At 57.8% G+C, this 26188-nt stretch overlaps 1 protein-coding gene and 1 long non-coding RNA gene across 2 annotated transcripts in view; both read right to left on the bottom strand.

Annotated features, from left to right (window-relative positions):
* The window catches only part of AGRN (agrin), a 73304-nt gene extending 69402 nt beyond the window's left edge, over positions 1-3902 (bottom strand). Inside the window, exon 1 of the mRNA XM_066563778.1 lies at positions 3765-3902. Coding sequence (XP_066419875.1) covers positions 3765-3803 — 39 coding nt within the window. The 5' untranslated portion in view covers positions 3804-3902. The remainder of the gene's footprint in view (positions 1-3764) is intronic.
* Positions 3903-6302: 2400 nt separating this feature from the next.
* On the bottom strand, positions 6303-15002 carry LOC136565550 (uncharacterized). Its single transcript, XR_010784883.1, has 3 exons — positions 14880-15002; positions 7824-8017; positions 6303-6414 (listed from the first exon to the last, which is right to left on the bottom strand). It is a non-coding gene; the product is annotated as an uncharacterized lncRNA (long non-coding RNA).
* Between the last annotated feature and the right edge of the window lie 11186 nt (positions 15003-26188).

Raw genomic sequence — 26188 nt, 5'->3', positions numbered from 1 at the left:
AGGGCACAGCCCCGCTCTGGGGAAGGTGTTCAGGGCACAGCCCCGCTCCCAGCCAGCCCTGGGAAGGTGTGCAGGGCACAGCCCCGCTCTGGGAAGGTGTGCAGGGCACAGCCCCGCTCCCAGCCAGCCCCGCTGCCTCCCCAGCCGCTCCTCCTGCCTCCCTGCCCGCAGTCAAGCCCAGACACCTTCCCCAGCCGCACCTCCTGCAGCCCCGGGGCAGGTGAGCAGCAAACCAGGGCAAAGACACAGCCAGACAAAGCAGGGAAAATAGGGAAAAAAAAAAAAAAAACAACAAAACCACCCCTCCTCCAGCAGCAGAAAACACAGCCCGGGGCTGGCTCCGGCGTGCGGGGCATTTTCACAGCTCGGGGTTTGGGGTTTTGTTGGTTTTTTTTTTGGGTGGGGAAAAAGCTGAACTCTCCTCCAGCTCTGCAGCAGATGGGGATTGGCGTTAATTGGCGTGGCTGGGGCGCTCCGAGGCAGGCCACAGACACATCAGAGCCCGGCGGCCTCCTCCCCACCCTAATGAATGGGCGAGCGCGGCTCCGCGGCCCGGCCATCACCTGCGGGGCATCCCCTTCATCAGCGCGCCGCAATCGAGACTTTGTCACCGCTGACTCACCGGCGGCAGCGAGCACCGCCGAGAAAAGGAAGGGAGGGAGGGAGAAAAAATGGGGCCGGGACCTGTTGGGAGGAGGACACTGCCCTGGAGAGCTCTGTTCTTCCGGAGAGAGCAGAAAACGCCGAGTTTCAAGGGGGTTTTAAAGCTCCGCGGAGGCACAACTTTATCCAGGCACGGGTGTGTTTTAAAGGCAGGGGGAAAAGTTAAAACCCCAAAAATAAAAGGGGTTTCCAGCATGCCAGGGGGGTGAGGCCATAGCAAGGAAGGGGACCACCTGTACAGAACATTCCTGCCCGGAAAAGGCCGGGAAATGCCGGGACTGGTTGTGTAAAGCCAGGCGGGAAGTTGGAGCAAAGATCCCTCTGGAGGAGCTGTCACCCGGGAGGGGAAGCACCAAAACGGGTCAGCAGGAAACTGTGGGAATTTTGGGAGATAAAAGCCAGAATCAGCTCTGCTTCTACGAAATTTTGGGGAGTTTGGGAGAGAAAAGTCACTTTCAGCTCTGATTTCCAATCCTTCCCCCTCCCCTTTTTTGTCCCTTCCTGTGCCTTTTCCCTGCCCCTTCCCCAGGACCCAGCGATTCCCACAAAACCCCCCCAAAATCTGTGCTCCATTGTCCCGAACAGGATCCACATCCTCTTCCACACTTCCTAGGGCCCTCACAGAACCTGGATTTACCCTATAAATAGCAGCTGCCTCGCTAACCATGGGGACAGCCCAGAAAAAGGCGCTTCAGGGGGCAGGAAGGGACAATGCCAGCAGCAGCAGCAGCTTTGGGCAGAACTCAGAAACTGCACTCAGGAGTGCCAAATCCCTCGGGAAAAGGGCACGGCAGCCACTTTTTGGGAATTCTGTCAGCCTGTTCCTCCTGCCCCCCAGCTCCCCTGGCAGCCCAGGCACGGCTGGCAGCTATTTCGGGGTGTTTGTCTAACATTAACTTCACATTTCTCCTCCCGGTGCTTATCTGCCTCTATCGAAGCGCTCAGCTGGGAGGGTTTGGGAAGAACAATGCCCCAAGCACGGAATTCACGGATCCCCACGCGCCCGCTGCCTCCCGGACCACCCAGCTCCAGCCAAACTCGGATTTTTGGGTGTGGGAGCTCCCCACACCGTGCCTTTCCTCTGCAGATAAGGAAGAGGCTGACAGCAGATAACGGTGGGGGGCTCCGAGGGCAGGCCGGGAGGAATTGGGGCAGGAATTTCCTCAGCACAAGATCCTGGATTTCTCCCAGCTCCCCCGAGGGCAGTGCAAGGACAGCAGGAGCCAGGGGTCAGGTTTAATCCCGAGCTGCTGCTGCTGGAATTTAGGTTAAAAACAAACCAAAACCAAACCAAAACAAACTGCAGGCATGGCAAATGCACACAGTTCCCATTCCAAGACTTGGGAAGATGCGAGGAGGGCAATGAGCCAAGAGCTGCTGCAAAGCTGCACATCCCGAGTCACTGCAGTGGCAGGAGATGCATCTGCTCCCAGCTCCTCGGGACACCCCAAATCCCATTCCAAAGCTGGTTTTCCCTGCAAAGACACCATGGAATGCCACTAAAAATGGCACAGGAAGGGCTGATGGGCAGGGAAAGGGACAGGGAATTGCTGTCCTGTGAAAATTCCCGAATGTCACAGCACTGCCACGACGGGATGGGATGGGATGGGGTGAAAGCTTTCCTGCTTTCACACAACTCCAAGGCTGGAATGATCTCTCAGGAACCTGTCCTGGCCCTTCTGTGCTCTTTGGAGAGCAGGAACGGGCAGGAGCAAAATCCCAAACTCCAGAGCAAGCAGCACAAACCTCACCCTGCTCAGGGAAAGGCAGGGAAGAGATTCCCTTCCCAGTGTGAGGAATTCAGACTGTGCTTCCCAGAACGGCACCACGGGCAGCCCCATCCCACTGCTGGCTGCTCCAGCTGGGGCTGGATTGCACCTTGCAAAGGCAGAGCTGCTTCTCCCATCCCAGCTTTTCCTTATCCCAGCTTCTCCCCATCTCAGCTTTTCCTTATCCCAGCTTTTCCCATCCCAGCTTTTCCTTATCCCAGCTTTTCCCATCCCAGCTTTCCCCATCTCACCTTTTCCCCATCCCAGCTTTCCCCATCTCAGCTTTTCCTTATCCCAGCTTCTCCCCATCCCAGCTTTTCCTTATCCCAGCTTTTCCCATCCCAGCTTTTCCTTATCCCAGCTTTTCCCATCCCAGCTTTCCCCATCTCACTTTTTCCTTATCCCAGCTTTCCCCATCTCACCTTTTCCCCATCTCAGCTTTCCCCATCCCAGCCTCCTGCCCTGCTGCTGCAGGATGATTTTTCTGCCAGGCAGACACCTCACTGCGAGTCCGCAGCGGGGAGAAAAATGGGTTCATTTCTCACCCTGGCACTTCTGCCTCGCCACCAGCGCCCCTGGGCCACCTCCCGTGGCCACCTCGCTCCGGCCTCAGGTGGCCACATCCATCTGAGCCCCAGCACGGGCACAGCTCATTAATGCTCGGCGCAGCACCCAGGATGTGCCAGACACGCTGCAAACAGACGGTGCCGGGGGGGCTGCGAGCTGCAGATGGGTCGGGGGGCGCTGGCAGCGGGCAGGGGCTGGGGGATGCTCGGGGGATGCTCCAGAGCTCCGCAGGGAGAGTTCTGCGAAGGGAAAGTTCAAATTCTTCTCCTCCACCAAAGCATCGCCCCCGGCCCCGCAAAATCGGGGTTTTCAGGAGGAAAAGGGGAGTGAGGAGAAGAGGGAAAGGCAAGGGAGGAGAGTGTCCTTGCAAGCGAGATTCCTGCCCTGGCAAGGGTTAAGGCATCCGGCACGTTTTCTGTCAAGCGGGCGGATGGGATTTCAGGTTGCTCGGGACTCCAGCGTCTCTCCGCTTCGGGGGGAGATAAAAAGCCCCCAGAGCCCGAGGCCAGGTTGGTGGTTAAACAATAGCTCGGGCTGCAGGAAAACTCGAGATGCTGCTAAAGTCAACAGGAGAGGCTCCAGCACCTCCCGGAAAGTTGGGAGGCAGCTCCGCATCGCGCCAGAGCCAAAGAGGGAAATGCCCATAAAAAGCAACCTCTGGAGATCCCCCCCACCCCCCCGGCCACACGGTAGCTGGAACCTCTCACAGCTTAAAAAAGAAAGCCCCGATTCCAGCCCAAACCGCACGCGGGGCGAAAGTTCTACCTTGCACGAGTAGGTGTGGTGCACCGGGTCCACGTTCATGATCTCCTCCACCGTGCCCGTCAGCACCACGTTGGCCTCCTCCTCGCGGCGCTCCAGCTCCCGCTCGGGGCAGCCGGCCCGGGCCGGCCGTGCCAGCGGTGCCAGCAGCGCCAGCAGCGCCAGCAGCGTCGGTGCCAGCCGCGGCCCCATGGCGGTGGCGGTGCCGCCGGGCCCGGCAGACAAAGCGGCCCCGCTCGCAGGCAGCGCTGGCGCCGCAGCCGAAAGGGCCACTTTTGTTCCAGGGAGGTGAAAAGGAGGAAAGAAAGAGAGGGGAGGGAGGGAAAGGGAGGCAGCGAGGGGAGGGGAGAAGGAGGAAAATCCCAGGAGGAGGAGGAGGAGGAGGAGGAGATCTGGAAGGCGCTCGGCGCTCGCTGCCGTGGCCCGGGAAGAAAGCGCGCAGATTTGCATGCAATCTGAATTGCTGATAAGGAGGGAGCGGGGGTTAGGGGGGAGAGAGGAGGGAGGGAGGGAGGAAGGGAGAAAGGAAGGGAGGAAGGCAGCGCGGCCGCCCGCCCGCCCTGCTGGCAGCGCTCGGTGCGAACGCCGCCCCCAGGAAAGGGAGCCGCGGTTAATGGATAATCAGCGCCGCAACGTGAGGAGACTTTTAAAGGTGTAGGGACCGCAGCCGGCCCCGCCACCCCCTCGCCGTGAGGGGCAGCTGTCCCCAGCCCTGGCCCGGGGTGTCCCTGGCTCCATCCCGCACCCCCGAGATGCCCCAGGTGGGGGTTTGTCCCTCCTTGTCGCCCCCACTGTGAGTGGCAGCTGTCCCCAGCCCTTTTCTTGGCTGTCCTCTCTCCATTCTGCACCCTGCGGTGCTCAAAAGGGGTGGCACCCTGGCATTTCCCTCCCTGTCACCCCCAGCCCTGTTCCGGGGTGTCCCTCGCTCCATCCCGCACCCCCGAGATGCTCAAAGAGCGGTGACACCCCGGCATTTCCCTCCCTGTCACCCCCAGTTCCACCCCAAAGACGCTCCCGTGTTTTCCCCACAGGGAAACTGAGGCAGGGCTGGTCCTGCTTTGCTGGGACCCCACAGATCCATCCCTGGGCACAGGGGTGACCCGCACTGGGGACATGAGCTGTGACAGAGCCACCCGTGGGACCATGGAGTGGCTGAAAATAACTTTAAAATCAACTCATCCCACCTCTTTCTCCACCCCAGGCCATCCCAAGCCCCGTGGCCCCGCTCCCCAGGGGCTGCAGGGTGATTTCCCCACATGTCCCAGCAATTAGGGCAGATAGAAAATGAAAAGTTAAAAAGTTAAGTGGCACCGGGGGAGGGATGTTGTTTGTGCCCTCCATAAATCAGCCGGCCCCCAGAGGCGTTTTACGAGACCATTTCACTTGATGGCCCTAAAAATTCTCCTTGTTTCACTTGATGGCCCTAAAAAAATCTCCTGGTGCGACCCAGCCCAGCTCCTGATCCCAGGGTGAAGTTTAACCACCTGCCAGCTGAGGATGTGGCACTTGAGGCGTCCCCTGTCCTCCTGTGACAAACAAATTCCAAGCCACAGAGCATCCTCCCCTGTGTGCTCCTCTCCTTCCCGAAATTCTCAAATAATTTATTCCCCGAATCCCGAGCGCTCTGTGCTGTTTGCCCCTGGGGGTGCCACACTCCTTTTCCTCCCCTTCTCTCATTTGTTTAAGATGTAGAAATAAATTAATCTTGCTGAGTGTTCCAAAGTTTGTCCCTGAAGAGGATGGAGCAGCAGAGATCCCATAAATCTGCCTGGAAATGTCCCAAATCCTGTGGGATTTGCAGGGAAAGCACCTTGGACGTTTTATGTCCTAACCCATTCCCACAGTGTAACCCCGCAGCTTCTCCCAGTTCTCTTTCGACTCAAAACTTCCATTTCTCCTCTGAAAATCTGAATTTCCCAGGTCAGCACTAAGGGAAGGCTGCCTGATCCAAAGCAGGCAGGGTTTTATCACCTCAGGGATAAAATCCTTATCAAAAAGGGCTTCAGGGAGATCATTTTCACCAAAAAAGTGGCCCAGAGCCTGCTCAGGCCTGCAGGAAACCTCTTAGTAAATAATTTCCAAATCCACCAGACTTCCCTATGCTGTAAAACCCCCAAAAAAGGTGTAGGATGAAGCAACCTGAAGAAAACTCTTATTTTCTCACCAAAACTTCCCCAGAACTCCTGGATTTTGGCTGAGGGGTACGGGGAGACCTCTGTCCCTCAAAGCCAAGGCCAGGCCCCACAGACTTCACATCCCAGAGCTCTTTCCACTCAAAACTTCCCCCAGAAAGTTCCAGGATGAAGTGACCTGAAGAAAGTCCTCATAACTCAATTTTCTCACCCCAAAACTTCCCCTAAAAACCCTGGATGTTTTTGGCTGAGGGGCACTGGGAAACCCCCATCCCTCAAAGCCGAGGCCCGGCCCCACAGCTCCTGACAGAGGAGCTCCATTGCTCCACTTCTGTGGTTGTTCTGAACTCCAGCAATCAGCTAAAAATATTTCAGTGCCCTGGCAGCCGATATTTTTTTTTTATCCTGCTGTTTTAATAATTAATTTTTATTGTATTCCTCGAGCACTGCTGGAGTGGAAATCCCAGAAAGAAGCTCAGCCTGAGGTGGAAGGAACCAGCTGGGACTCCCTGCTCCAGAACCTGGCAGGGGAGGAGAGGGGAGGAATTATTTCTGCTGAATTTTGACAATTTTCTGGGTTTGAGATGTCTCCTTTTAGCCCCACCCCTCCATCTGCTTCCAGAGCTGGGATGTGAGGAGAAAAATGGATTTCACAGGTTTTTTTTTTGATGTTTTTTGCCCCAATCTGGTGTGGTTTGAATGGAATTAGTTGGCCTTGAGGGGTTTTTTGGTGGAGGTGAGATGTGAGGAGCTCGAGCTGCTTGTGGGGGTTTCGTGGGATTCAGAAGGACAAGGATTTTCCCAAAGGCAGGAAAAGAATCAAATCACCTTTTTTAGGGCCAGTGTGCAGGGAGCAGCACGATCCCGCAGGGAATTGCTGAGCCTCAAGCTGATAAAAGGAGAAACAGGAGAAAAAAACCTGGGATGTTTCTGTGGGAAAACCGAGGCGAATTCCTCGGCAAATCAGCGCCCAAAACAAATAAACAGCAGCTCCCAAAAGCACTCAAAACACCGGGGTTTGTCCCAGCTCTTCCTTGTGAACCTGGGGCTCGGGAAAACTTCTGGAAATGCCTTTGGAGGTGGCTCAGTCGGCCCCGGAAAATCAAAATATCTCGGAAAAACTGCGAGGAATGGGGCAGGGTTTGCTTCCTCACACCGCTGCGTGATTTTGGGTGGGAATTCCAAGGGTTTTTTTTGGAGGGAGTGGGGGCTAAATGGAGGAGGGAAGGGGAGGAGGGAAAAGAAGGGAAGGGAGGGCCTGGCACTGCCCACATGCCAGGGCAGGAACCCCTCAGGGTTCGGGGCCAAATATTTGCCCGGAAAGCAAATGAAGGCCCTGGTGAGGAAAACGCAGCCCCAGAGGTGACAGCAGCGTCCCCATCCCTGATTTCCAGCGTCCCCATCCTTGCTTCCCTCCCTGCTCCCACTGCTGTAAGCTCTAAAATGATTTAATGTGATTTTTCCCCTTATTTCTCTTTCAAGTTTAATCCCTCCCGGTGCTTTCCTGCCGCTGTCAAGTTCCTTTTGTGTGCTGTTAGAAACCCTCTGGATGTCACTCAGGAGCAGCTGGAACAAGCAGCCCCTGGGATGCTCCGGGATAACGAGTCCCAAATTAGTAAATCTGTTAATTAGAGCGGGGCTGAGGGCTGGGAGCAGCCCCACACTCGGGGCTTTCACCCCACAGCAGCTTCGTCCCCAAGGGGGGGTCCCTCTGTCCCTCTGCTCTGCTGGGGGGACAGGAAAATTTGGGCCTTTCCCCAAAAAAAATCGAGGAACTCACAGGAAAATTTGAGCCTTTCCCCCAAAAAATCAAGGAACTCACAGGAAAATTTGGGCTTTTCCCCCCAAAAAATCAAGGAACTCACAGGGAGCTGTCACATCCTGGAGGAAAAAAAAAAAAAAAAAAAGGAGAATTTGGCTTTTTCCTCACCAAATTCCGGAGGAATTCCTGTGTTCAGTGTAAAGGGCACTGGGAGTTTTGTCCAGATGGAATTGGGCATCCCCAGTCACTGCTCTCATCCCAGAGTTCTCTGGGTTGTCCCAGGATTGGATGTGGGATGGATGCAGAGATGAAGAATATCTGGAGTGGAACACCAAAAACCTTTTCTGGTTTAAATTCACATCCTGGAGAAAAAAGAAAAAAAGAGAATTCAGTGCTTTCCTCCCCAAATTGGGCCGGCGGCCTTGAATTGGGTTAAAAACTGGGTGAGAACAGGGTTAAAAATTCCCAGCTGATCTCCTGGAGCCACTGGGATCCAGGCTTTGTCCCACGGGCAGGAAAAGCAGGGAATTGTGCTGAATGTGCCCAAATTCCCTGGACTCCGGGGGAAAACCCCAAACCAGGGCGGGTTCTGAGCTCTAATGACAGGGTGGCAGGAATTCAGCCTGGAATGGGATCAAGGGCCAGGATTTCTGGGATTTTCAGCCCCAAATCCTTGGGATCAGAGCCCCCCACACCCCTACCAGGTGTTTTAGGGCTGGGTTTAGCAGCCCTGAGCCTCCAGCAGGGTTTAACTTAACCCCAGCTCAGGTGCCAAAGCACCCAGTGAACCACAAGGAACCAAAATCAAAAGGGAAAAAGGGAGAGGAGCAGAAGGAAAACCCAGCGTGAGCTTGAGGGCGAACGATGCCCCAGGATCAAATCCCATCCTCAGAAACGCCGGGGGGCTGCTGGAATTCCTCCTGCTGGAATTCTGTGCGGCCACGGAGCCTCCCTAATGTGGATTGATGGCCTCAATCTGCTCTCCCTGCAGGGAAAAGAGAGCCCTGGCCCCTGATATCCATTTTCTCCCCTCCCAGAAATCCCAGCCTGAGTGGGTTTCCCCGCGCCGCATCCAGGAGAAAACGTCTCCATCCATCCCCCAGGCCAGGCAGCAGCAGAGGGAAGCGTTCCCACCTGATTCCTCCCTCCCCTGATTGATTACAGCCACGCCAGGATTAATTGGGGAGAGTGAAAATGCTTCTCTGGGCCATCCATCTTCCCCCGCTTCCCTCACCTTGTCATCCTCTCATAAGTGGGAAATCAAAATTCCCCTCCTGGCTGCCTCGTCCCTGCAAATGGATTTCTCTGCTGCATTGCTGGGAATCCTTAAAAGGCGTTTTGGGAGCAGCCAGGAGACAAATGGGATTAGCTGGGCAGGGAAAGTGCAGCCACAGCATTTCTGCACTGACAGAGAGGGGAAATTCAGCTCTGGCAGGTCCAGGGGATGGGGGAGAGCCTCGGGATGTGGAGCAGGATTTGGGGTGGATGCATCGGTGGGGCTGAGGAATGTTGGAATGGAACACAACAAATCCTTTCCTGGTTTGAATTCCAGAGGGATTCCTGCGTTCAGTGTAAGGGAATTTTGTCCAGGAATTTGGACATCACTCCTCTTATCCCACCCACTGGATTCAGTGTGGGAGCTGTGGACGCAGAGATGAAGAATATTTGGAATCAAACACCAAAAACCTTTCCTGCTTTAAATTCCAGAGAATTTCTGAGTCCATTTTCTGTGGAAGGGGCATTGGGAATTTTGTGCAGCTGGAACTGGACATCCCCAGTCTCTCCTGTCATCCCACCCCAGAATTCCCAGGATCTGATGTGGGAGCCGTGGATGCAGAGATGAAAAATACTTGGAGTCAAACACCAAAAACCTTTCCTGCTTTAAATTCCAGAATCCCCTGCCTTGTCCCAGTTTGTTCCCAGCTGTTTGGGTTTGGATTTCCCAGCTGGCCACGCCATGCCAAGGACATTTGGGGGATGTCACCATCTCTGGAACGTCAAATTCAGCTCAAATTTATCACAAGGAGCTGAGACCCTGGCCATGTCGGAGGGAAATGGGGAATCCTGGAATGGTTTGGGTGGGAAGGGACCTCAGAGTTGATCCCATCCCTCCCCCTGCATTCCAGGGACACCTTCCACCATCCCAGGTTGCTCCTTGGACAATTCTAGGGGCGAATCCACAGTTCCTCCTGGCAAATCCCACTTATTTCCTTCTGCCACGAATGTTAACCCACAAGAATCTGGGGAATCCCACAGCCAGGGCAGTCCCAGCTCCCTCCGGTGACATTCCCCGTGCTCTGGGGGATCCCAGGGGGTCCCTGGCTGCCCAGGGCTGGCACTGCCCCATCCCACAGAGGCTCCCAAAGCTTCCAGGGCTTTCCCCGATGGAAAACACAGATTGTGCTGGGAAGCAGAACGACCTGAAAGAGGAAAGATTGAGATTCAGAGCATGCAGGGATCCAGCTTTTCCCTTTCTCCCTCTTTTTTTTTTTTGGAGGATTGAAGGAGCCAAGGTTTTCCCCGTCCCTCCGAGGGCCCTTGGCAACCCTTGGGAAGCTGCTGGAGCCTCTCCCAGCAGGGCTGGAATGCCCAGGGCTGGGCACAGAGGGACCCAGCCCTCCCAAATCGTGGTTTCACACTCCCCCGACCCCATTTCATCCTCCAAGCAGGATTTATTGGCCCAGGCTCTCCAGGAGATGAAGGCTTTTGTGTGGAATTTTGTCCCAAACCCTTCCTGCAGCTGCTGCGTGGGCAAAAGAAAAATAAAAAAAAAAAAAAAGAGAGAAAGAGAGAGAGAGGGGGGGGGGGGGAAGAATAAAAAAGACATTGAAAGTGCGAGGTTTGAAAAGCTTTCTCCTCTCTGGGATCAGTTTGTGAGTCACACAGAGGGGATGACCAGGGAATATTTCATCCTGCCGGGGCCACGCTGAGAGGAGGCAGCGCCGGGATCTGAACCTGCCCCGAGCTCGGCTCCGCATTCGTCATTCCGAGCACACACACGGAGCGGGCAGAGGGGTTTAACCTCTTCCTGCCCGCTCCTCCCGGGGTTCTGCCCTGCCTGTGCCACTGAGCGCTCTCCTCCTGCTTTTCCCTGGTTTAATAACGCCGGGGATGCTGTCCCAGAGAGGCTGAAACACCAAAAACCCCCGGGAATCATTCCCTGCCTCAGTCCTGGCTCAGCTCAGGCCCTGCAGGGAGAGGGGGAGCAGGAAAAGGGGAGCTGAGGGTGCTCTGCACCTGCTGGGCCTGGGAGCGAGCGGGGTTTGGGGGGAAAAGATGGAACAGCCTCAGGGAGAGCCAAGGAATTGGCAGATGGAGGCTGAGGAGCATGGAGAGAGGGAAGGAGGGATGGATCCATGGATGGATGGATGGATGGATGGATCCATGGATGGATGGAGGGTGGAATGGGTCCATGGATGGATCCACAGATGGATGGAGGAATCCATGGATGGACGGATGGATGGATGGGTGGGTGGAAGGATCCATGGAGGGATGGAGAGCAGCCTGCTCCTTTCCCTGGATCTGCCTCTTGGATCCCCTGCAAAGTGCTGAATCCAAACTTTAGAACCCCGACAAAAAGTGGCAAGAGAAGAAGGGGAAAATCCAAGGAAAATCTCAGAGCAGGGATGTGGGGCTGGCTGAGCTCTAAGGGGCCCTTCCAACCCAACCCATTCCACGATTCCCTGATCCTTCCCCTCCAAACCTCCTTTGCTGGGCTGTGGAAGAGAAAGGGAAGCCAAGGGAAGCTCCCTCAGCTCTGCCAGCTGCCCTAAGCCCTCAGCTAAGCTGAAAGCACCTGGCGAGGCAGCCCAGTCCCCCCAAGGCCGCCGAGTTTGCTGCAGGCAGCGGGAGAGGAGCCAAGGAGGCTCCAGAGCCTGTGTCAGCTGCTCAGGAGCTGCCAGGGCAGCGCATCCTGGCGCAGCCTTGCAATTATCCAAAGTGCTCTCCGGGAGCTGCAGCCTCATCCATTAGGGCTGCTCTGACTCAGGCACTCCAGAGCAGCTCCCCGCGGTGTTCCAGCCGGGAAAAGGGGGACGAGCAGGGGGGAGAGGGGGAAGAGCTGAGCCCACCAGGAAAACCTGAATTTCCCAGCCCCAGGCTGGCTGGGCTGGGCTTTAGCAGCACGAGCGGGGCTGGTGCAGTGCCCAGGAAAGCTTGGGGATGCTTGGGGGCAGGCGGGGAGGGCAGTGCCAGGGGGACGGAGCCCCGTGTGTGCCACCCTGAGTGCCCACGCCCCCCTCGAGAGGGCTCCTGAGCCCCTCAGCTCTTGGCTCAGCCACAAACCCCGCTCTGCTCCTTTCCCGGAGCCATGAAAGTGCTCTTTGTTCGGCGAGAGCTGGAAAGCAGCTGCCGAGGGCTTGTCCAGACACATAATCCCGGCTGGAGAGCCCGGGCTGGCAGCGGAGCAGCCGCAGCCCCGCCCGTGTCCCCTGCCCGGGCAGCGACAGCGGCACCGGGGACCCCGCGGGGCTGGGGGCAGCGCTGGCCGTGCCCTGGCAGCCCTGGCACGGGGGGAGCAGCAGCCCTGGCCGTGCCCTGGCAGCCCTGGCACGGGGGGGCAGCAGCCCTGGCACGGGGGGGCAGCAGCCCTGGCACGGGGGGGGCAGCAGCCCTGGCACGGGGGGCAGCAGCCCTGGCACGGGGGGGGCAGCAGCCCTGGCACGGGGGGGCAGCAGCCCTGGCACGGGGGGGGCAGCAGCCCTGGCACGGGGGGCAGCGCTGGCACGGGGGGCAGCAGCCCTGGCACGGGGGGCAGCGCTGGCACGGGGGGCAGCAGCCCTGGCACGGGGGGCAGCGCTGGCCGTGCCCTGGCAGCCCTGGCACGGGGGGGCAGCAGCCCTGGCACGGGGGGGCAGCAGCCCTGGCACGGGGGGGGCAGCAGCCCTGGCACGGGGGGCTCTGGGCTGCAGGAGCCGATTGCAGCTCGGCTCCCACCCCAAGCAATGATCCGGGCTGGTTTTCCCCCACGCCAGGGCCGGAAGGGCTGTAGGTGAGGGTGGAGGAGGTTTCCTGGATGAGCTGTGGCTGCCCCATGCCTGGCAGTGTCCAGGGCCAGGCCGGAGCGCCCTGGGGCGCTGGGGGTGCCCCTGCCCGTGGGAATGGGGTGAACTTCAAAGCCCCTTCCACCCCAAACCGGTCTGGGGTCAGGGATGGGATCCTGTCCTGCAGAGCTGTCGGATCCCACCCCCCTCAGGAGAATATTCCGAAATGGAAAAGGCAGAAGTTTGAATCCAGAGGCTTTGATGGAAGGGAAGGAAATCTGCCCAGGCTGAGCTCAAATCAAAGCCCAGCCTGGGACCAGAGCCTTGCCCAGGGCTTGCTCCCGGTCCAGTCGGGCAGGATTTGCTGCAAGCAGCTCCCTCTCTCTCCTGGCCTCAAAACTGAGTCAATCAAATCCTGCTGGAAACCAGGAGTGCCCCAGGAATCTCCATGGGAAGGGGCAGGCGGCTCCTGCGAGGGTGCTCGGCCTGGGAAAGGCTGGCAGGGCACAAATATTCATTAAATTTCTGCTTTTTATAGCAAATGCGGCCAAACCAGGCTGGCTGGTGCTGGAACACTCACCTCCTCTGATACCCTGCTCCACCCCAGTGAAAAACCACTTTAAAGCTGGGCTCATCCTTCCTGTACTGGGTTTGTCCCAGTTTGGGTGGTGCAGGCCTCCAGCCCAGAGCAGGAGCGGGGCAGGGGGGTGGGAGCAGCGTCTCTGCCCCTTCCCCTTCTCCCAGAGCTCTGCCAGAGCCCAGGAGATGCTTCAGGATGGGCCCAATCCCAGCGCTGGGCCTGGATTTGGGATCAGAGGGGATCAAGCCTGACCTGCCAGAGGGGCCGGGGAAGAGGCGCCAGACCAGGGCGGGCAAAGCTCTCTGCAGGTGAAACCCCCTCCCTTGTTTTGATGGAATCAGGGAATGGCTGGGGCGTGGAGGACCTTCAGGATCGTCCCATTCCAGCCCTGCCTTCCAGGGACGCCTCCCACTGTCCCAGGATGCTCCAGTCTGCCCTGGAGACATCCAGGGGCAGCCACAGCATTTTTGGGAAACACCTGGTCCCGTTTTCCTCAGGACTTTCCTTTCATTCCCCTCCTTCAGCCCGGAGGATATCCATTTTAATCCCATCAAAGTGGATTTCCCTGTGCCACGTTCAGCAGAAAACATCTCCATCCACCCCCTGGAGAGGCAGCAGCAGAGGGAAGAGTTCCCACCTGATTCCTCACCCCGCTGAGGGCTGGTCCCCCTGCCAGTGCCACCTCCATCCTTTCCCTTCCCTGCAGCCCTGGAAGCCACCCAAGGCTGGATGAGCAGGAGGCAGAGAACGTTCAATTAAAGATCAGCACAGGCTGAGCCAGGGGATTTAATGCAAGGGCTGGCTGGAGCCCCTGGCAGCAGCAGGGCTGAGCGGAATGAAATCCCATAAACCTCCAAAAGTGGGGGGACAGCCAGGACGAGAGTGGGGGTCGCTCCCAGTGACTGGAAAATCAATGGATCCCGCAGTGCAGAGGGAATCTGGGCATTTGGGATGAGTGAGGGAGGTGCTGGCACGGGGAGGGGAGGGGAAAAGGAGCCAGGAGGGTGAGGCCAGCCCGGCCTCCCTCTGCTGCCCTGCAGGATCCACAGAACCCCGGGAGGGACCCCAGGGCCCACCTCAGCAGAGCCATCCCCGGGCACAGGGTGGTGCCCAGCTGGCTCTGGAGCATCCCCACCCCTCTGGAGCATCCCCACCCCTGGGCTCTGGCACTGCCCAGGGAAGTTCTCCCTCCTGCCCAGAGGGAATTTCCTGCCCCCTGAGCCTTCGAAGTTTTCCCCCAGTGATTTCTGGTCCCCTCCTGTCCCCTGGGCACGCTTGGAGGGGTCACTGCCCTCCTTGCCGGGGTCATTCCAGCAGGGCACAGTGGGATTGATGGAATGGGAAAGCTTGGGCAGGGTCACAGCGGGTCTGGGATCTGCTCCAAGCTCTCTGCAGGCTCATCCTGCAGGACACTGCCCCCAGATCCTTCTGGAAGTGTGGAGTGGAAGGGGGGGTGGAATGAGATGGGATTGAAGGTCCCTTCCAACCCAAACCATGCTGGAATTCCCAGCTGAGGTTTTCCCATGGCAGGAGATGCTGGATCTGCTGACACAGAGGTGGGAAACCTCCAGGCTTCTCTGCTCCCACCTGGCTCCCTGCAATGCCAAAGGAATTATTTAAGGAAATACAACCCCAAGGAAAAACTCCAGAGAAGTTTCTTACCAATTCCTCTCTTCCTGGCAAGAAGAAGTGAGGAAAAGTTGGGAAGGAGCTGGGCAGGAAATCCCAAAAAGCCACGAACGGGGAGAAACATCCACACGAACTGGGAGAAACATCCAGGTTCCTCTTGCCGGCCTTTCCTGGCGCCGCAGCAGCAAACGCGAGAGGAAAGTGGCCTCTCGTGGATGGAAACTGTGCTGCAGCTCCAGGAAAAGCGCAGGAGAACTGGGGGGAAAGAAGCTGAGGAGCAGCGGAGGGTGCCCAGGACGGCGGGTGGGGACAGCACGGGGACACCAGGGCTGGCACCGTGCCCTGGGAGCGGTGGCACACGGCAGGGATGCGAGCAGGGAAATTTGGGCACGGCGTGGGCATCTCCGTCCCCAGCCCGGAGCTGCAGGAGGGCTCAGAGGGGGGATCCCTGCTCCGGCTCCATGGGATGATGGCAGGGTCACGGACTGGGGCTTAGGATAGAGCAGGGAAAGGGAACCCTGCCCTAGGGGGCGGTGAGACACAGGACGGGGGTGCCCAGAAAGGACGGGGGTGCCCAGAAATGTCGCATCCCTGGAAGTGTCCGAGGACGGGGCTCGGGGCACCCTGGGGTGCTGGGGGTCCCTGCCCAGGGGATGGGATGGCACCGAAGGTCCCTTCCGTCCAAACCGTGCCAGGGCTCGGTCACTCCGCTCTCCCAACCCACCCCTGCCCTCCCGAGCTCTCCCAGGCTGCTGCGGGGACTCCACCGCCGCGGATCCACGGGGACCCAGCCCCGCTCCGCCGGGCAGGCACCGGCAGAGGGCACGAGCGGACCGGGGGAGCCGCGGGGACGGACGGGGCGGCGACACCACCGGGGACGGACGGGGCGGCGACACCACCGGGGACGGACGGGGCGGCGGCACCAACGGGGCAGCGGCACCAACGGGGACCCCCGGCCCCCTCTCCGCTGAGGGACCCCACCCTCCGCACGGAGCCCGGCCCATCCAGCGGGCCCGTGGGCTTGGAATTCCCGAGCTCCGCCGCATTCCCAGTGGCATTCCCATGGCATTCCCATGGCATTCCCAGTGGCATTCCCAGTGGCATTCCCATGGCATTCCCATGGCATTCCCATGGCATTCCCAGTGGCATCCCCGTGCCATTCACAGTGGCACCCCCAATGCCATTCCCATGACATTCCTAGCGGCATTCCCAGTGCCATTCCCCACAGCATTCCCAGTGCCATTCCCGTGGTATTCCCAGTGCCATTCCCCACGGCATTCCCCATGGCATTCCCAGTGCCATTCCTGTGCCATTCCCATGTCCTGGGGACACACCGTTGCCAGGAAGTTTCCCGTTTCCTGTTCCCCCAGATGTCAGCCGTGTGTTCCCACAAAAAGCGGGATTGTTCCCGGGAGCTGGAGCAGCCCCTGGCTCCCGGATGTCAGCCGTGTGTTCCCATAAAAAGCGGGATTGTTCCCGATCCCCGGAGCCTTCCCGGAGCTGCAGCAGCCCCTGGCTCCGGCTGTGTCCCGCCGATCCCGGCTCTCTGTGACAGGGATGGGATCCAGGGAGTGGCTGGAGCTGTGCCAGGAAGGCTGGGATGGATTTTAGGGAATTCTCCCCCCTGAGGGGGCTCCCCAGGGAATGGGAGCATTCCCAAGGCTGTGGGAGCTGTGGGAGGGATTTTGGGATGTGTGTGCAGGGACAAGGCTTGGATTGGTCCCTGTGCATTCCCTCCCACTCCCTGTCTCACCTGCAGACCCCTGAGGGGCCACAGCGTCCTGGGATGGACACTCCAGGGTTTCTCCGTTCTTCCCAACTCCCCCCACAGCAGGAGCCAGGATTTCCAATCCCACAAAACCTTCCTGGAACACTCCGAACCCCATCCCTCAAAACTCCAAAGGCTGAGGGAAGCATCAAAGCCTGGCAGAGGGAGGGCTGATTAAAGCTTTTTCAACACGGGCATTAATTCAATTCATTTGTTTCTCCACTTGTGTCCCCTGCCTTTGGAATCACCCCCTGCACGTGCTGCAGCCATCTGCAGAGCACATGGAGCAGGGAATTCCATATGGATGCTCCCCAGGGAGGGCAGGGCAGGCCAGGAGCGCCTGGAGGGCTCTGCCAGGGCTTCTGTCGGCCTCCCTGAGCGGGGCCACGGCCCTGGGGAGCGGCTGGGGAGGGACTCCCGGCCTGGAATTGCGCTTGGCTTCCATCCCCGGGCTCCTGTTTGGCTCCTTCGCCCCAGCTGTGCGCAAGCAAAGGGCTGGAAGGGACCTTGAGCGTCCCCGTGTCCCCTCCCTGCCGTGGCAGGGACACTGCCACCACCCCAGGCTGCTCCAAGCCTGGCCTTGGACACCTCCAGGGATGGGGAATCCATGGAATCACCTGTGCCAGGGCCTCCCCTCCCTCCCAGGGAAGAATTCCTTCCAAAAATCCGCCGAAATCTCTCCTCTTTTAGTTTAAATTCCTTCCCCGTGTCCTGTCTCCCCCTGCCCCTGGAAAAAGGAGGCTCCCTCTGGTTCTAAGCCCCCTTTAGACAAAAATCCCCCTGGAGCCTCCCCTCTCCAGGCTGAGCCCCCCCAGTTGTCCCAGTCTGGTGCGGGGTGGGAACAGCGCTGATCTGGCTCTGCTGCCCCAGCTCCAAACAGATTCCCCCTTCCCTCGCTCCAAACCAGCTGATTCCCAGATTTCCCCACATCCGTGGAGCCCGCAGTGGGATCAGCTGGGATTGGGGCTGGGGAGATGTGGCTGATTCCCCCCAGAAAGCAGCCTGTGAGCCTGGTGTGCAGGAGCGTGTTCCCAATTTCCTGCTCCTTCTGCTCCACAGGATGTGGATGTGGCTTTCCCAGCCCCCAGCACGGCCCTGCAGGCAAATTCAGGGAGCACGGGGTGGCTCTGAGCCCGAGGAGCAGAGCCAGATCCCTCCTCATCCCCCAGAGAGAGCACAAATTCCAGCTGGGAGCACAAATTCCAGCTGGGAAAGGTCCCCACATCCCCCAAAGGTCCCCACATCCCCCAAAGGTCCCCACATCCCCCTGCCCTAGAGGAGAGCAGCTGAAAAGCAATGCACAAAAAAATTAAATAAATAGAGAAAATCATAAAATCATGGGGAAATTCAGGTTGGAATGGATCCTAAAGATCTCCCAGCCACCCCAGACACACCTCAGGGGTGTCAGGCAGCAGCTGCTGCTCCTGCCCTTCACTTCCCTGGCCCTCTCCAGGGATTTCTCCAGGAAATTTTCTCCCCGGAGCCCTTGGGAAAAGCTCTTTCCTTCTTTCCTTTCCACTTCACGCTCCAGCTGCCAAGGCCGGTGCTGAGCTCGTGGAATGGTGCCCCTGTAGAATACAGGGAAGGTTCTCAGAGCAAGCAAGAAATGAGAGCAAAAAATCAAATGGGACTCCCTTTCCTCGCTCTGCTTTGCCCCGACCCTGATTTGTGCTGGAATGCCTGAATTTCCTGGGATTCCTGAGCTCTGGGAACAGCTGAAACTCCGAATTTCATGCAGGGCACACGCCCTGCACCCCTCCCTCAGCCCGTGAGGGGCAGGGGCTCGTCTGGGCACAGTCTGGGCGAAACCCAGGGTTATTCTCATCCTGGAAGACAAACCCAGGGGTTGTAACCCTGGTTTGCAACCTCTGACTGGGCTGGATGGGAACAACTCCATGATTCCCTCCTAGGATGGGAATAACCCCTGGATTCCCCTCCAGCATGGGAATAACCCCTGGATTTACTCCAGGATGGGAATAACCCCTGGATTCCAGCCCTAGGATGGGAATAACCCCTGGATTCCAGCCCTAGGATGGGAATAACTCCTTGATTTCAGCCCTAGGATGGGAATAACTCCATGATTTCCCTCCTAGGATGGGAATAACCCCTGGATTTCACTCCAGGATGGGAATAACCCCCGGATTCCCCTCCTAGGATGGGAATAACCCCTGGATTCCAGCCCTAGGATGGGAATAACTCCTTGATTTCAGCCCTAGGATGGGAATAACTCCTTGATTTCCCTCCTAGGATGGGAATAACCCCCGGATTCCCCTCCTAGGATGGGAATAACCCCTGAGCATCCTCGGCTCCCTCCTCCACGCCTCCTGTCCGCACCTGGAGCACCGGGACAGGGGAGCAGCTCCTCCCCGGCTCCCCCGTCCCGCTTTTCAGCCGCCTTCAATGAGATTAAACCCGAATAAATTATGCAGAGCCCACCCCCGCCAGCCCGCGCGGCACGGCCGCTAATTAGCATGGTTAATGAGGCCGTGACAATCGGAGCTGTCAGCCGGGCGCTCGGGGATGCTGAAGGGTCCCGGGGGCTTTTTGTCCCCGAACGGAGTCCCCTTTGTGGCGGGCGGGGGCGGAAGGGGAGGCTCTGCTTTCCCTGGGGCCACCAAAGCGCCACCCAAATGCCACCAAAATGCCACCAAGAGCCTTCCCCGAGCCCGGGGTTCACCCTGGGGCGGCGCAGAGCTCCTCTCGCTCCCGAAAATCCGATTTTTCCATGGAATTCCCGGCCGGGTGCGATAATCCCGAGGCGGTGGCCGCTGCCGTGCCCTGGTGGCCGCGGGGGTGGCACCGCTGTCCCCAAGGCGGCCCCTAATGAGCCGCACGTCGGGAGCGGATGTGTTAAAGGTTTCTGGTTCAGCGGAGGGAAAAATCCCCACAAAGGAAGGTGTACAAATATTGTGGGAAATCCATCGGCCCCTTAATATTTGCTAGGGCCGGGGCCATTGAGGCGCGGAGAATTCCCCAGCAAGGTCTCATTCAGGCGGCATCAATGGGAAACTTTTAATTGAGAGGCTCCGCATTCAGGGCCCGCGGGTCATTCAGAGCCGGGGGCTTTCCGAGCTGGAATTAAAAAAAAAAGAAAATTAAAATAAAACCCCCTCTGTTTCCTGCTCTGAATGGTGAGGGGTTTAATCCCACCAGAAGGGAGAAGGGATTCCGGGTTTTAAAATTCATTTCTCGAATAACTACAAAAAAAAAAAAAAAAGGAAAAAATAAAGAGGGGGGGAAAGGATAAAAAGGGAGCAGGGAAAGGATGGGGCTGGGTTGAGCTCCAGGGGTGGCTCCATTACTGGGAAAATCCTGGAGGCGCTTCCTTGACAGCAATTCCCACTTCTTGGAAGGGGTGGGTGGGGTATTTGGTTTTTTGTTTGTTTTTGGGTTTGTTTTGTTTGTTTTTTTGGGGGGGGGGTGGGTGGGTTTTTTTGGTTTTTTTTTTTTGTGGTTTTGTTTTTTGGGTTTTTTTTGTTTTTCTTTTTGGTTGGTTGGTTTCTTTGGAAGAAGCAAGGAGGAGCAAACGGGCTGCAAGGCCTTTTCCCCACTCTGCTTTTGCCGAGGTTCCCCTTGGGGACCCGCATCGCCCTTTCCATGACCTCCGTCCCTCCCTCCCCCTCGGCTCCCCCACAGCTCCAGCAGCAGCAGCCGAGTTAAACCCGAGCTTTGCTGAGCCCTGAACCCGCGCAGGGCCGCGCTCCGGGGCCGGAGGCTCCTGGCCCCGAGCAAAGGGAGGTGAGGCAGGGATTCCAGAGCAGCCGGAGGGAGGGACAGGGACAGGACAGGGAGAGGGACAGGACAGGGAGAGAGACAGGAACAGGGAGAGGGATTCCAGAGCAGCTGGAGGGAGGGACAGGGACAGGAACAGGAACAGGACAGGACAGGGAGAGGGACAGGACAGGGAGAGAGACAGGGATTCCAGAGCAGCCGAAGGGAAGGAGGCAGGGACAGGAGAGGGAGAGGAACAGGGAGAGGGACAGGAACAGGACAGGGAGAGGGAGAGGAACAGGGAGAGGGATGAGGGACAGGGATTCCAGAGCAGCCGGAGACAGGGACAGGGATGAGGGAGGAATTCCAGAGCAGCCGAAGGGAAGGAGGCAGGGACAGGAGAGGGAGAGGAACAGGGAGAGGGACAGGAACAGGACAGGGAGAGGGAGAGGAACAGGGAGAGGGATGAGGGACAGGGATTCCAGAGCAGCCGGAGACAGGGACAGGGATGAGGGAGGAATTCCAGAGCAGCCGAAGGGAAGGAGGCAGGGACAGGATGGGACAGAGATGAGGGAGGAATTCCAGAGCAGCCAGAGGGAGGGACAGGGACGGGACAGGAACAGGTACAGGACAGGGACGGGACAGGAACAGGGATGAGGGAGAGGAACAGGGATTCCAGAGCAGCCGGGGCAGGGACAGGGACGGGGCAGGGACAGGTACAGGACAGGGACAGGACAGGGATTGCAGAGCAGCCGGGACAGGGGCAGGGACAGAGGCAGGGACAGGGACAGGGATTCCAGAGCAGCCGGGACAGGGGCAGGGACAGGGACAGGGGCAGGGACAGGGATTGCAGAGCAGCCGGGACAGGGGCAGGGGCAGGGACAGGGATTCCAGAGCAGCCGGGACAGGGACAGGGGCAGGGACAGGGATTGCAGAGCAGCCGGGACAGGGACAGGGGCAGGGGCAGGGACAGGGATTGCAGAGCAGCCGGGACAGGGACAGGGGCAGGGACAGGGACAGGGATTGCAGAGCAGCCGGGACAGGGACAGGGGCAGGGGCAGGGACAGGGATTGCAGAGCAGCCGGGACAGGGACAGGGGCAGGGACAGGGACAGGGGCAGGACAGGGATTGCAGAGCAGCCGGGACAGGGGCAGGGACAGGGATTGCAGAGCAGCCGGGACAGGGACAGGGGCAGGGCCGCGCTCTCCGCGGCTCCCACGCCGCCGTTTCCAGGGAGACGCTGCCGGGCCCGCATCCCTGTCCCGCCCCGCTGCGCCCGTGGCAGCCCCGGGGGCTGCTCCCCCTCTGCTCCCCGCCGGGGATCGGCCCGAGGCGCGCTTGGCACCGTATGGAAAAGGGGAAAAAAATAATAAATAAAAGCGGCGGTCGTGAGCTGTTTGGAGAGAGAGGATGGAGGGGTGCAATTCCGGCCTCCCACAGGAGTATTTTATCAATTCTATCAGGGATTGATTGATAAATTTTATACGAATTTTATTTGTAAATTATTTTATAAATTTTACAAGAATTTTATTTAGAAATTATGTTATAAATTCTATTTTTAAAAATTAATTTATATTTTTAAAATAAATTTTATAAAAATTTTATTTATAAACCATGTTATAAATTCTATCAGATTTTTATATATAAATTCTTTTATAAATTTTATTTTAAGAATTTTATTTATAAATTATGTTATAAATTTTATACGAATTTTTGTTTATCAATTAATTTATAAATTATATACGAGGTTTATTTATAAATTATAAATTTCATTTTAATAATTTTATTTATAAATTATTTTATAAATTTATAAGGATTTTAAATAAATTATTTTATAAATTATATCATAATTTTATTCATAAATTGTTTGCGGGACAGCCGCCACCATCCCGGGATTCCCAGCCCGTGGCAAAGCTGGAAAAGGGCCCCAACCCCCTGGAAGACACAGACGTGTTCCCAATTTCCACCTCCACAATTTCGGGTGCCTCTCCTGCAGGCAGATCCAGGGCGCTGCATGGAAACACAGGAAGCCATCAAATGCATTAATTAAACGTTAATTAAGTGTAATTTACTGAGCTTTTCCCTCCCAAGTGCCACTGAGTTGGTTTGAAGGCCTGGGTGGGTTTTTCTCAGATCCCTGAAAACAGGGGAGGCTCCAGAGGCTGTGGGTGCATCCTGAAATGAGAATTATGGATTGATTAATGAAGATTCCCACATTTCCAGCTGAGCCCTGACCTCTCCATCACAGACAGCTCAGGAATGCACCTGGAGAAGGGAATTCTTGGGAATTCCTGCTGCCAAAACCCCAAAAATGGAATTTGTGGGGAGCATCCTCAGGGGGATCCCAAACCTATCCTGGGAGGGAACCACAGCTCCCAGCAGCTCCAACTGGGCCATTCCCAGTGGGATTCGGGCCCTTCCCATCCCCACACCCCCCTGTACCCCAAAGCTCCACCCCCCGATAATTTATGCACGAGGGCCCAATTAGCACAGGCACGGCACCTGATGAGCCCCAGCAATTAATTCATGTTTGATTGCTTAATTAGGCCACACTCGAGCGCTCCTTAGGACCACCTTGGCATCGCACCTGGGTGCCCAATTAATTTATGCATGGCCGCCCAATTAATTTATGCATGGCCGCCCAATGACGTCATGCACGCGCGCCCAATTAATTTATGCATGGATGCCCAATTACATCACAACTATTCCGTGCATGGGCGCCCAATTAATTTATGCATGGGCGCAAAATTAATTTATTCATGTCAGCCAATTAATTTGTGCGTGAGAGCCCAATCAATTAATTGATTAATTAATGTATGGGCCCCCAGTTGCTTCACACATCCCCTTTTGAGACTTGGGAGTTTTGCTGAGCCCGTGGTGGCCGCCAAAGGGGTCGCTGGAAGGAGCACAGGAGGTGACAGGAAAGGAGAAAAAGGCACAGGGAAAATGGAAGTGAAGAGCACGAGGCGGGAAAATGAGGTGGAAAAATCCTAAATTAAAAACCCTAAATTAAAAATTAACATGAGAGGGTGGAGGAGGGAAATCCCAGGGAGCAGAGGATGAAATAAAGAGCAGAGAATTCCCAATATTCTCCTTTAAGGGAGGGATTTTCAGGGTGGGCACAAAGACCAAAGGGAGGAGAGAAGGGAGAAGGGGCAGGGGATGGGGATTGGGGATGGGAACAGGAATGGGGACAGGGAATAGGGGAATGGGGATTGGGAATGGGGACAGGGAATGGGGATTGGGAATGGGGACAGGGAATGGGGACAGGGGATGGGGATTGGGAATGGGGACAGGGAATGGGGACAGGGAATGGGGATTGGGAATGGGAACTGGGAATAGGGATGGGGACAGGAACGGGGACAGGGCCCGTGAAACCCCACAGAGGGGGGAAGGGGTGGGGGGCAAGCGCTGGGAATTGGCCACAAAGAGGCAGAGCCTTTTTATTCCCCTTATTTGTCAGGAATTCTGTTATTCCCGCACTTCCCAACCCCATCAGGGCTTTTCTCAGGGTCTTGGCCGTGCTCAAGCTGCCCATTTAGCAGCGGGAATGTCCAATTAAAGGAAAGACAAAGGAGGAGCCCGGCCTGGCTTAATTGAAATGGGTTTCGGGCTAATGAGGATCAGGTTCAATCCAGTCCCGGGGGTGGAGGCACGGCAGCCCCTTCACGCCGGCCCCAGCCTGCAGGATTCCCTCTGTCCCTGCTGGTCCTGGGTGGAATCCTGGCTTTGCCCGGCAGGGAAGGGGCCATGGGGCACCTCCAGCTCCCCCTGCCCTGCAGGAGCTTCTGGGATCCCCACCAGGAAGGGTTGGCTGTCACTGCAGGGGCTGGGAACAGCCTGGAGGAAGGAAGGTTGGAAAACACCTCCAAAATCATCAAATCCAAGCATTCCTCGTGCTGCGGTGGTCACCACCGAGCCACGTCCCCAAGTGCCACGTTCAGGAGGTTTTTAGCACTTCCAGGGGTGGTGATCCCACTGCTGTCCTGAGCAGTTCCGAGGCCTGGCCACCCTTGCAGTGAAAAGCTTTTTTCCCAAATATCCAAACTAAACTTCCCTTGAGGCCTCGCTCTTCCAGCTCCACATCACCTCCCAGAGCGTTTCTCCTCTTGGTCTTGTTCCCAACACTGCAGTACCAAACCTGGCTGCATCCCCATTGCATCCCCATCTCCATCCCCATCCCCATTCCTGCTCCATCCCCATCCCCAGCTCCATCCTGATCCCCAGCTCCATCCCTGGTTCCATCCATCCTCAGTTCCATCCCTAACTCCCCACTCCATCCTTCCCCAGCTGCATTCCCAGCTCCATCCCTAATTCCCGACTCCGTCCTTCCCCAGTTCCATCCCTAATCCCATCTCCACCCTTTTCCCGGCTCCATACTGAGCCCCAGTGTCATCCCTATCCCCATCTCCATCCATCCATCCATCCATCCATCCATCCATCCATCCATCCATCCATCCATCCATCCATCCATCCATCCATCATCCATCCCAGCTCCATCCCTAATCCCACCTCCACCCTTTGCCAGCTCCATCCCCTTCTCCAGCTCCATTTTTCCCCATCCCAGCTCCATCCCTCCCATCTCCGCCCCTTTCCCGGCTCCATCCCAGCCCCGGCACCGCGCGGGGGCACTCGCAGCCCGGCCGTGCCGCCGGGACGGCTCCGGGACGGCTCCGGGCCCGCTCCGGGCCATCCCCGCTCCCCTGAGCCGGCCCGGTTGGGAGCCTCCGAAGCCGCCGATGTCGCTGTGTTCCAAACGCAGCCGCGCTGGGGAGGGGGCGGCTGCAGATCCCGCCGGGAATGAGCCCATGGAGCCCCGAGGGCTGATCCCAGCGAGGCTGATCCCACCCAGGGCTGATCCCAGCGAGGCTGATCCCACCCAGGGCTGATCCCAGCGAGGCTGATCCCCCCGAGGCTGATCCCAGCGAGGGATGATCCCCCCGAGGCTGATCCCCCCGAGGCTCCCGGCTGGCCACACTGAGGAGGGCAGAAGCATTAATTGCTAATGAGAAACTTAATGCGGCTGCCGGGTCCTGCCAGGCCCAGCAAGAGCATCCCCAGAGCGCCCAGAGCTGCTCTCTGCCCATCCCTCTCCTGCCCCCCACCCTCATCCTGGGGGCTGGAAGGGGAATTCTCCAGGATCCAGCTCTCCAGAGCCTCTGGAAGCGAGGCCTTAGGGATCAGCTGGATCCAGGATGAGGTTTTAGGGATCAACTGGATCCAGGGTGAGGTTTTAAGGATCAACTGGATCCTGGCGTGCTTTGGGGGCTGGGAGGCAGCTGCGACAGGAGAGGCAGCGCAGGAGATTTTCCATTTTCTCCTGCGAATTACGATCCCCCGGAAAATCTCGGCGTGGGAGTGCAGGTACCCCATGGTTTGAGTCAGCAGAGGTGGGAGCAGGTGGCAAACCCGATTTATCATCATCATCTCCCGAGGGGGGGAATTCTGGCCCTGGCTGCCAGGCAGGGCCGCGCTGTCGCTGTCGCTGTCGCTGCCATCCCTCCCTCCCTCCCTCCCTCCCTCCCGGCTGGGGCTCTCTGCGCCTGCCCCCGCATTCATCATCCCCGGGATGTGCCCACGCCTCTGCTGGCTCCGGGTCGTGCCAGTCCCATCCCACCCGCCCTCCGCAGTCACGTCCCAGCCCCCGGCCGAGCCGGGTGGGGCTGCAGGAGCCCCGCAGCTCCTCAATCTCCGCAGCTCCTCAGTCCCCTCTGCCCCTCAATCCCCTCTGCCCCTCAATTCCCTCTGCCCCTCAATCCCCTCTGCCCCTCAATCCCCGCCGCTCCTCAGTCCCCTCTGCCCCTCAATCCCCTCTGCCCCTCAATTCCCTCTGCCCCTCAATCCCCTCTGCCCCTCAATCCCC

This window comes from Molothrus aeneus, chromosome 21 (genome assembly GCF_037042795.1).
Source record: "Molothrus aeneus isolate 106 chromosome 21, BPBGC_Maene_1.0, whole genome shotgun sequence".
NCBI classification, from domain to species: domain Eukaryota; kingdom Metazoa; phylum Chordata; class Aves; order Passeriformes; family Icteridae; genus Molothrus; species Molothrus aeneus.
Note: the sequence above shows the minus strand (reverse complement) of the source record. Positions and strands in the feature narration are given on the sequence as shown.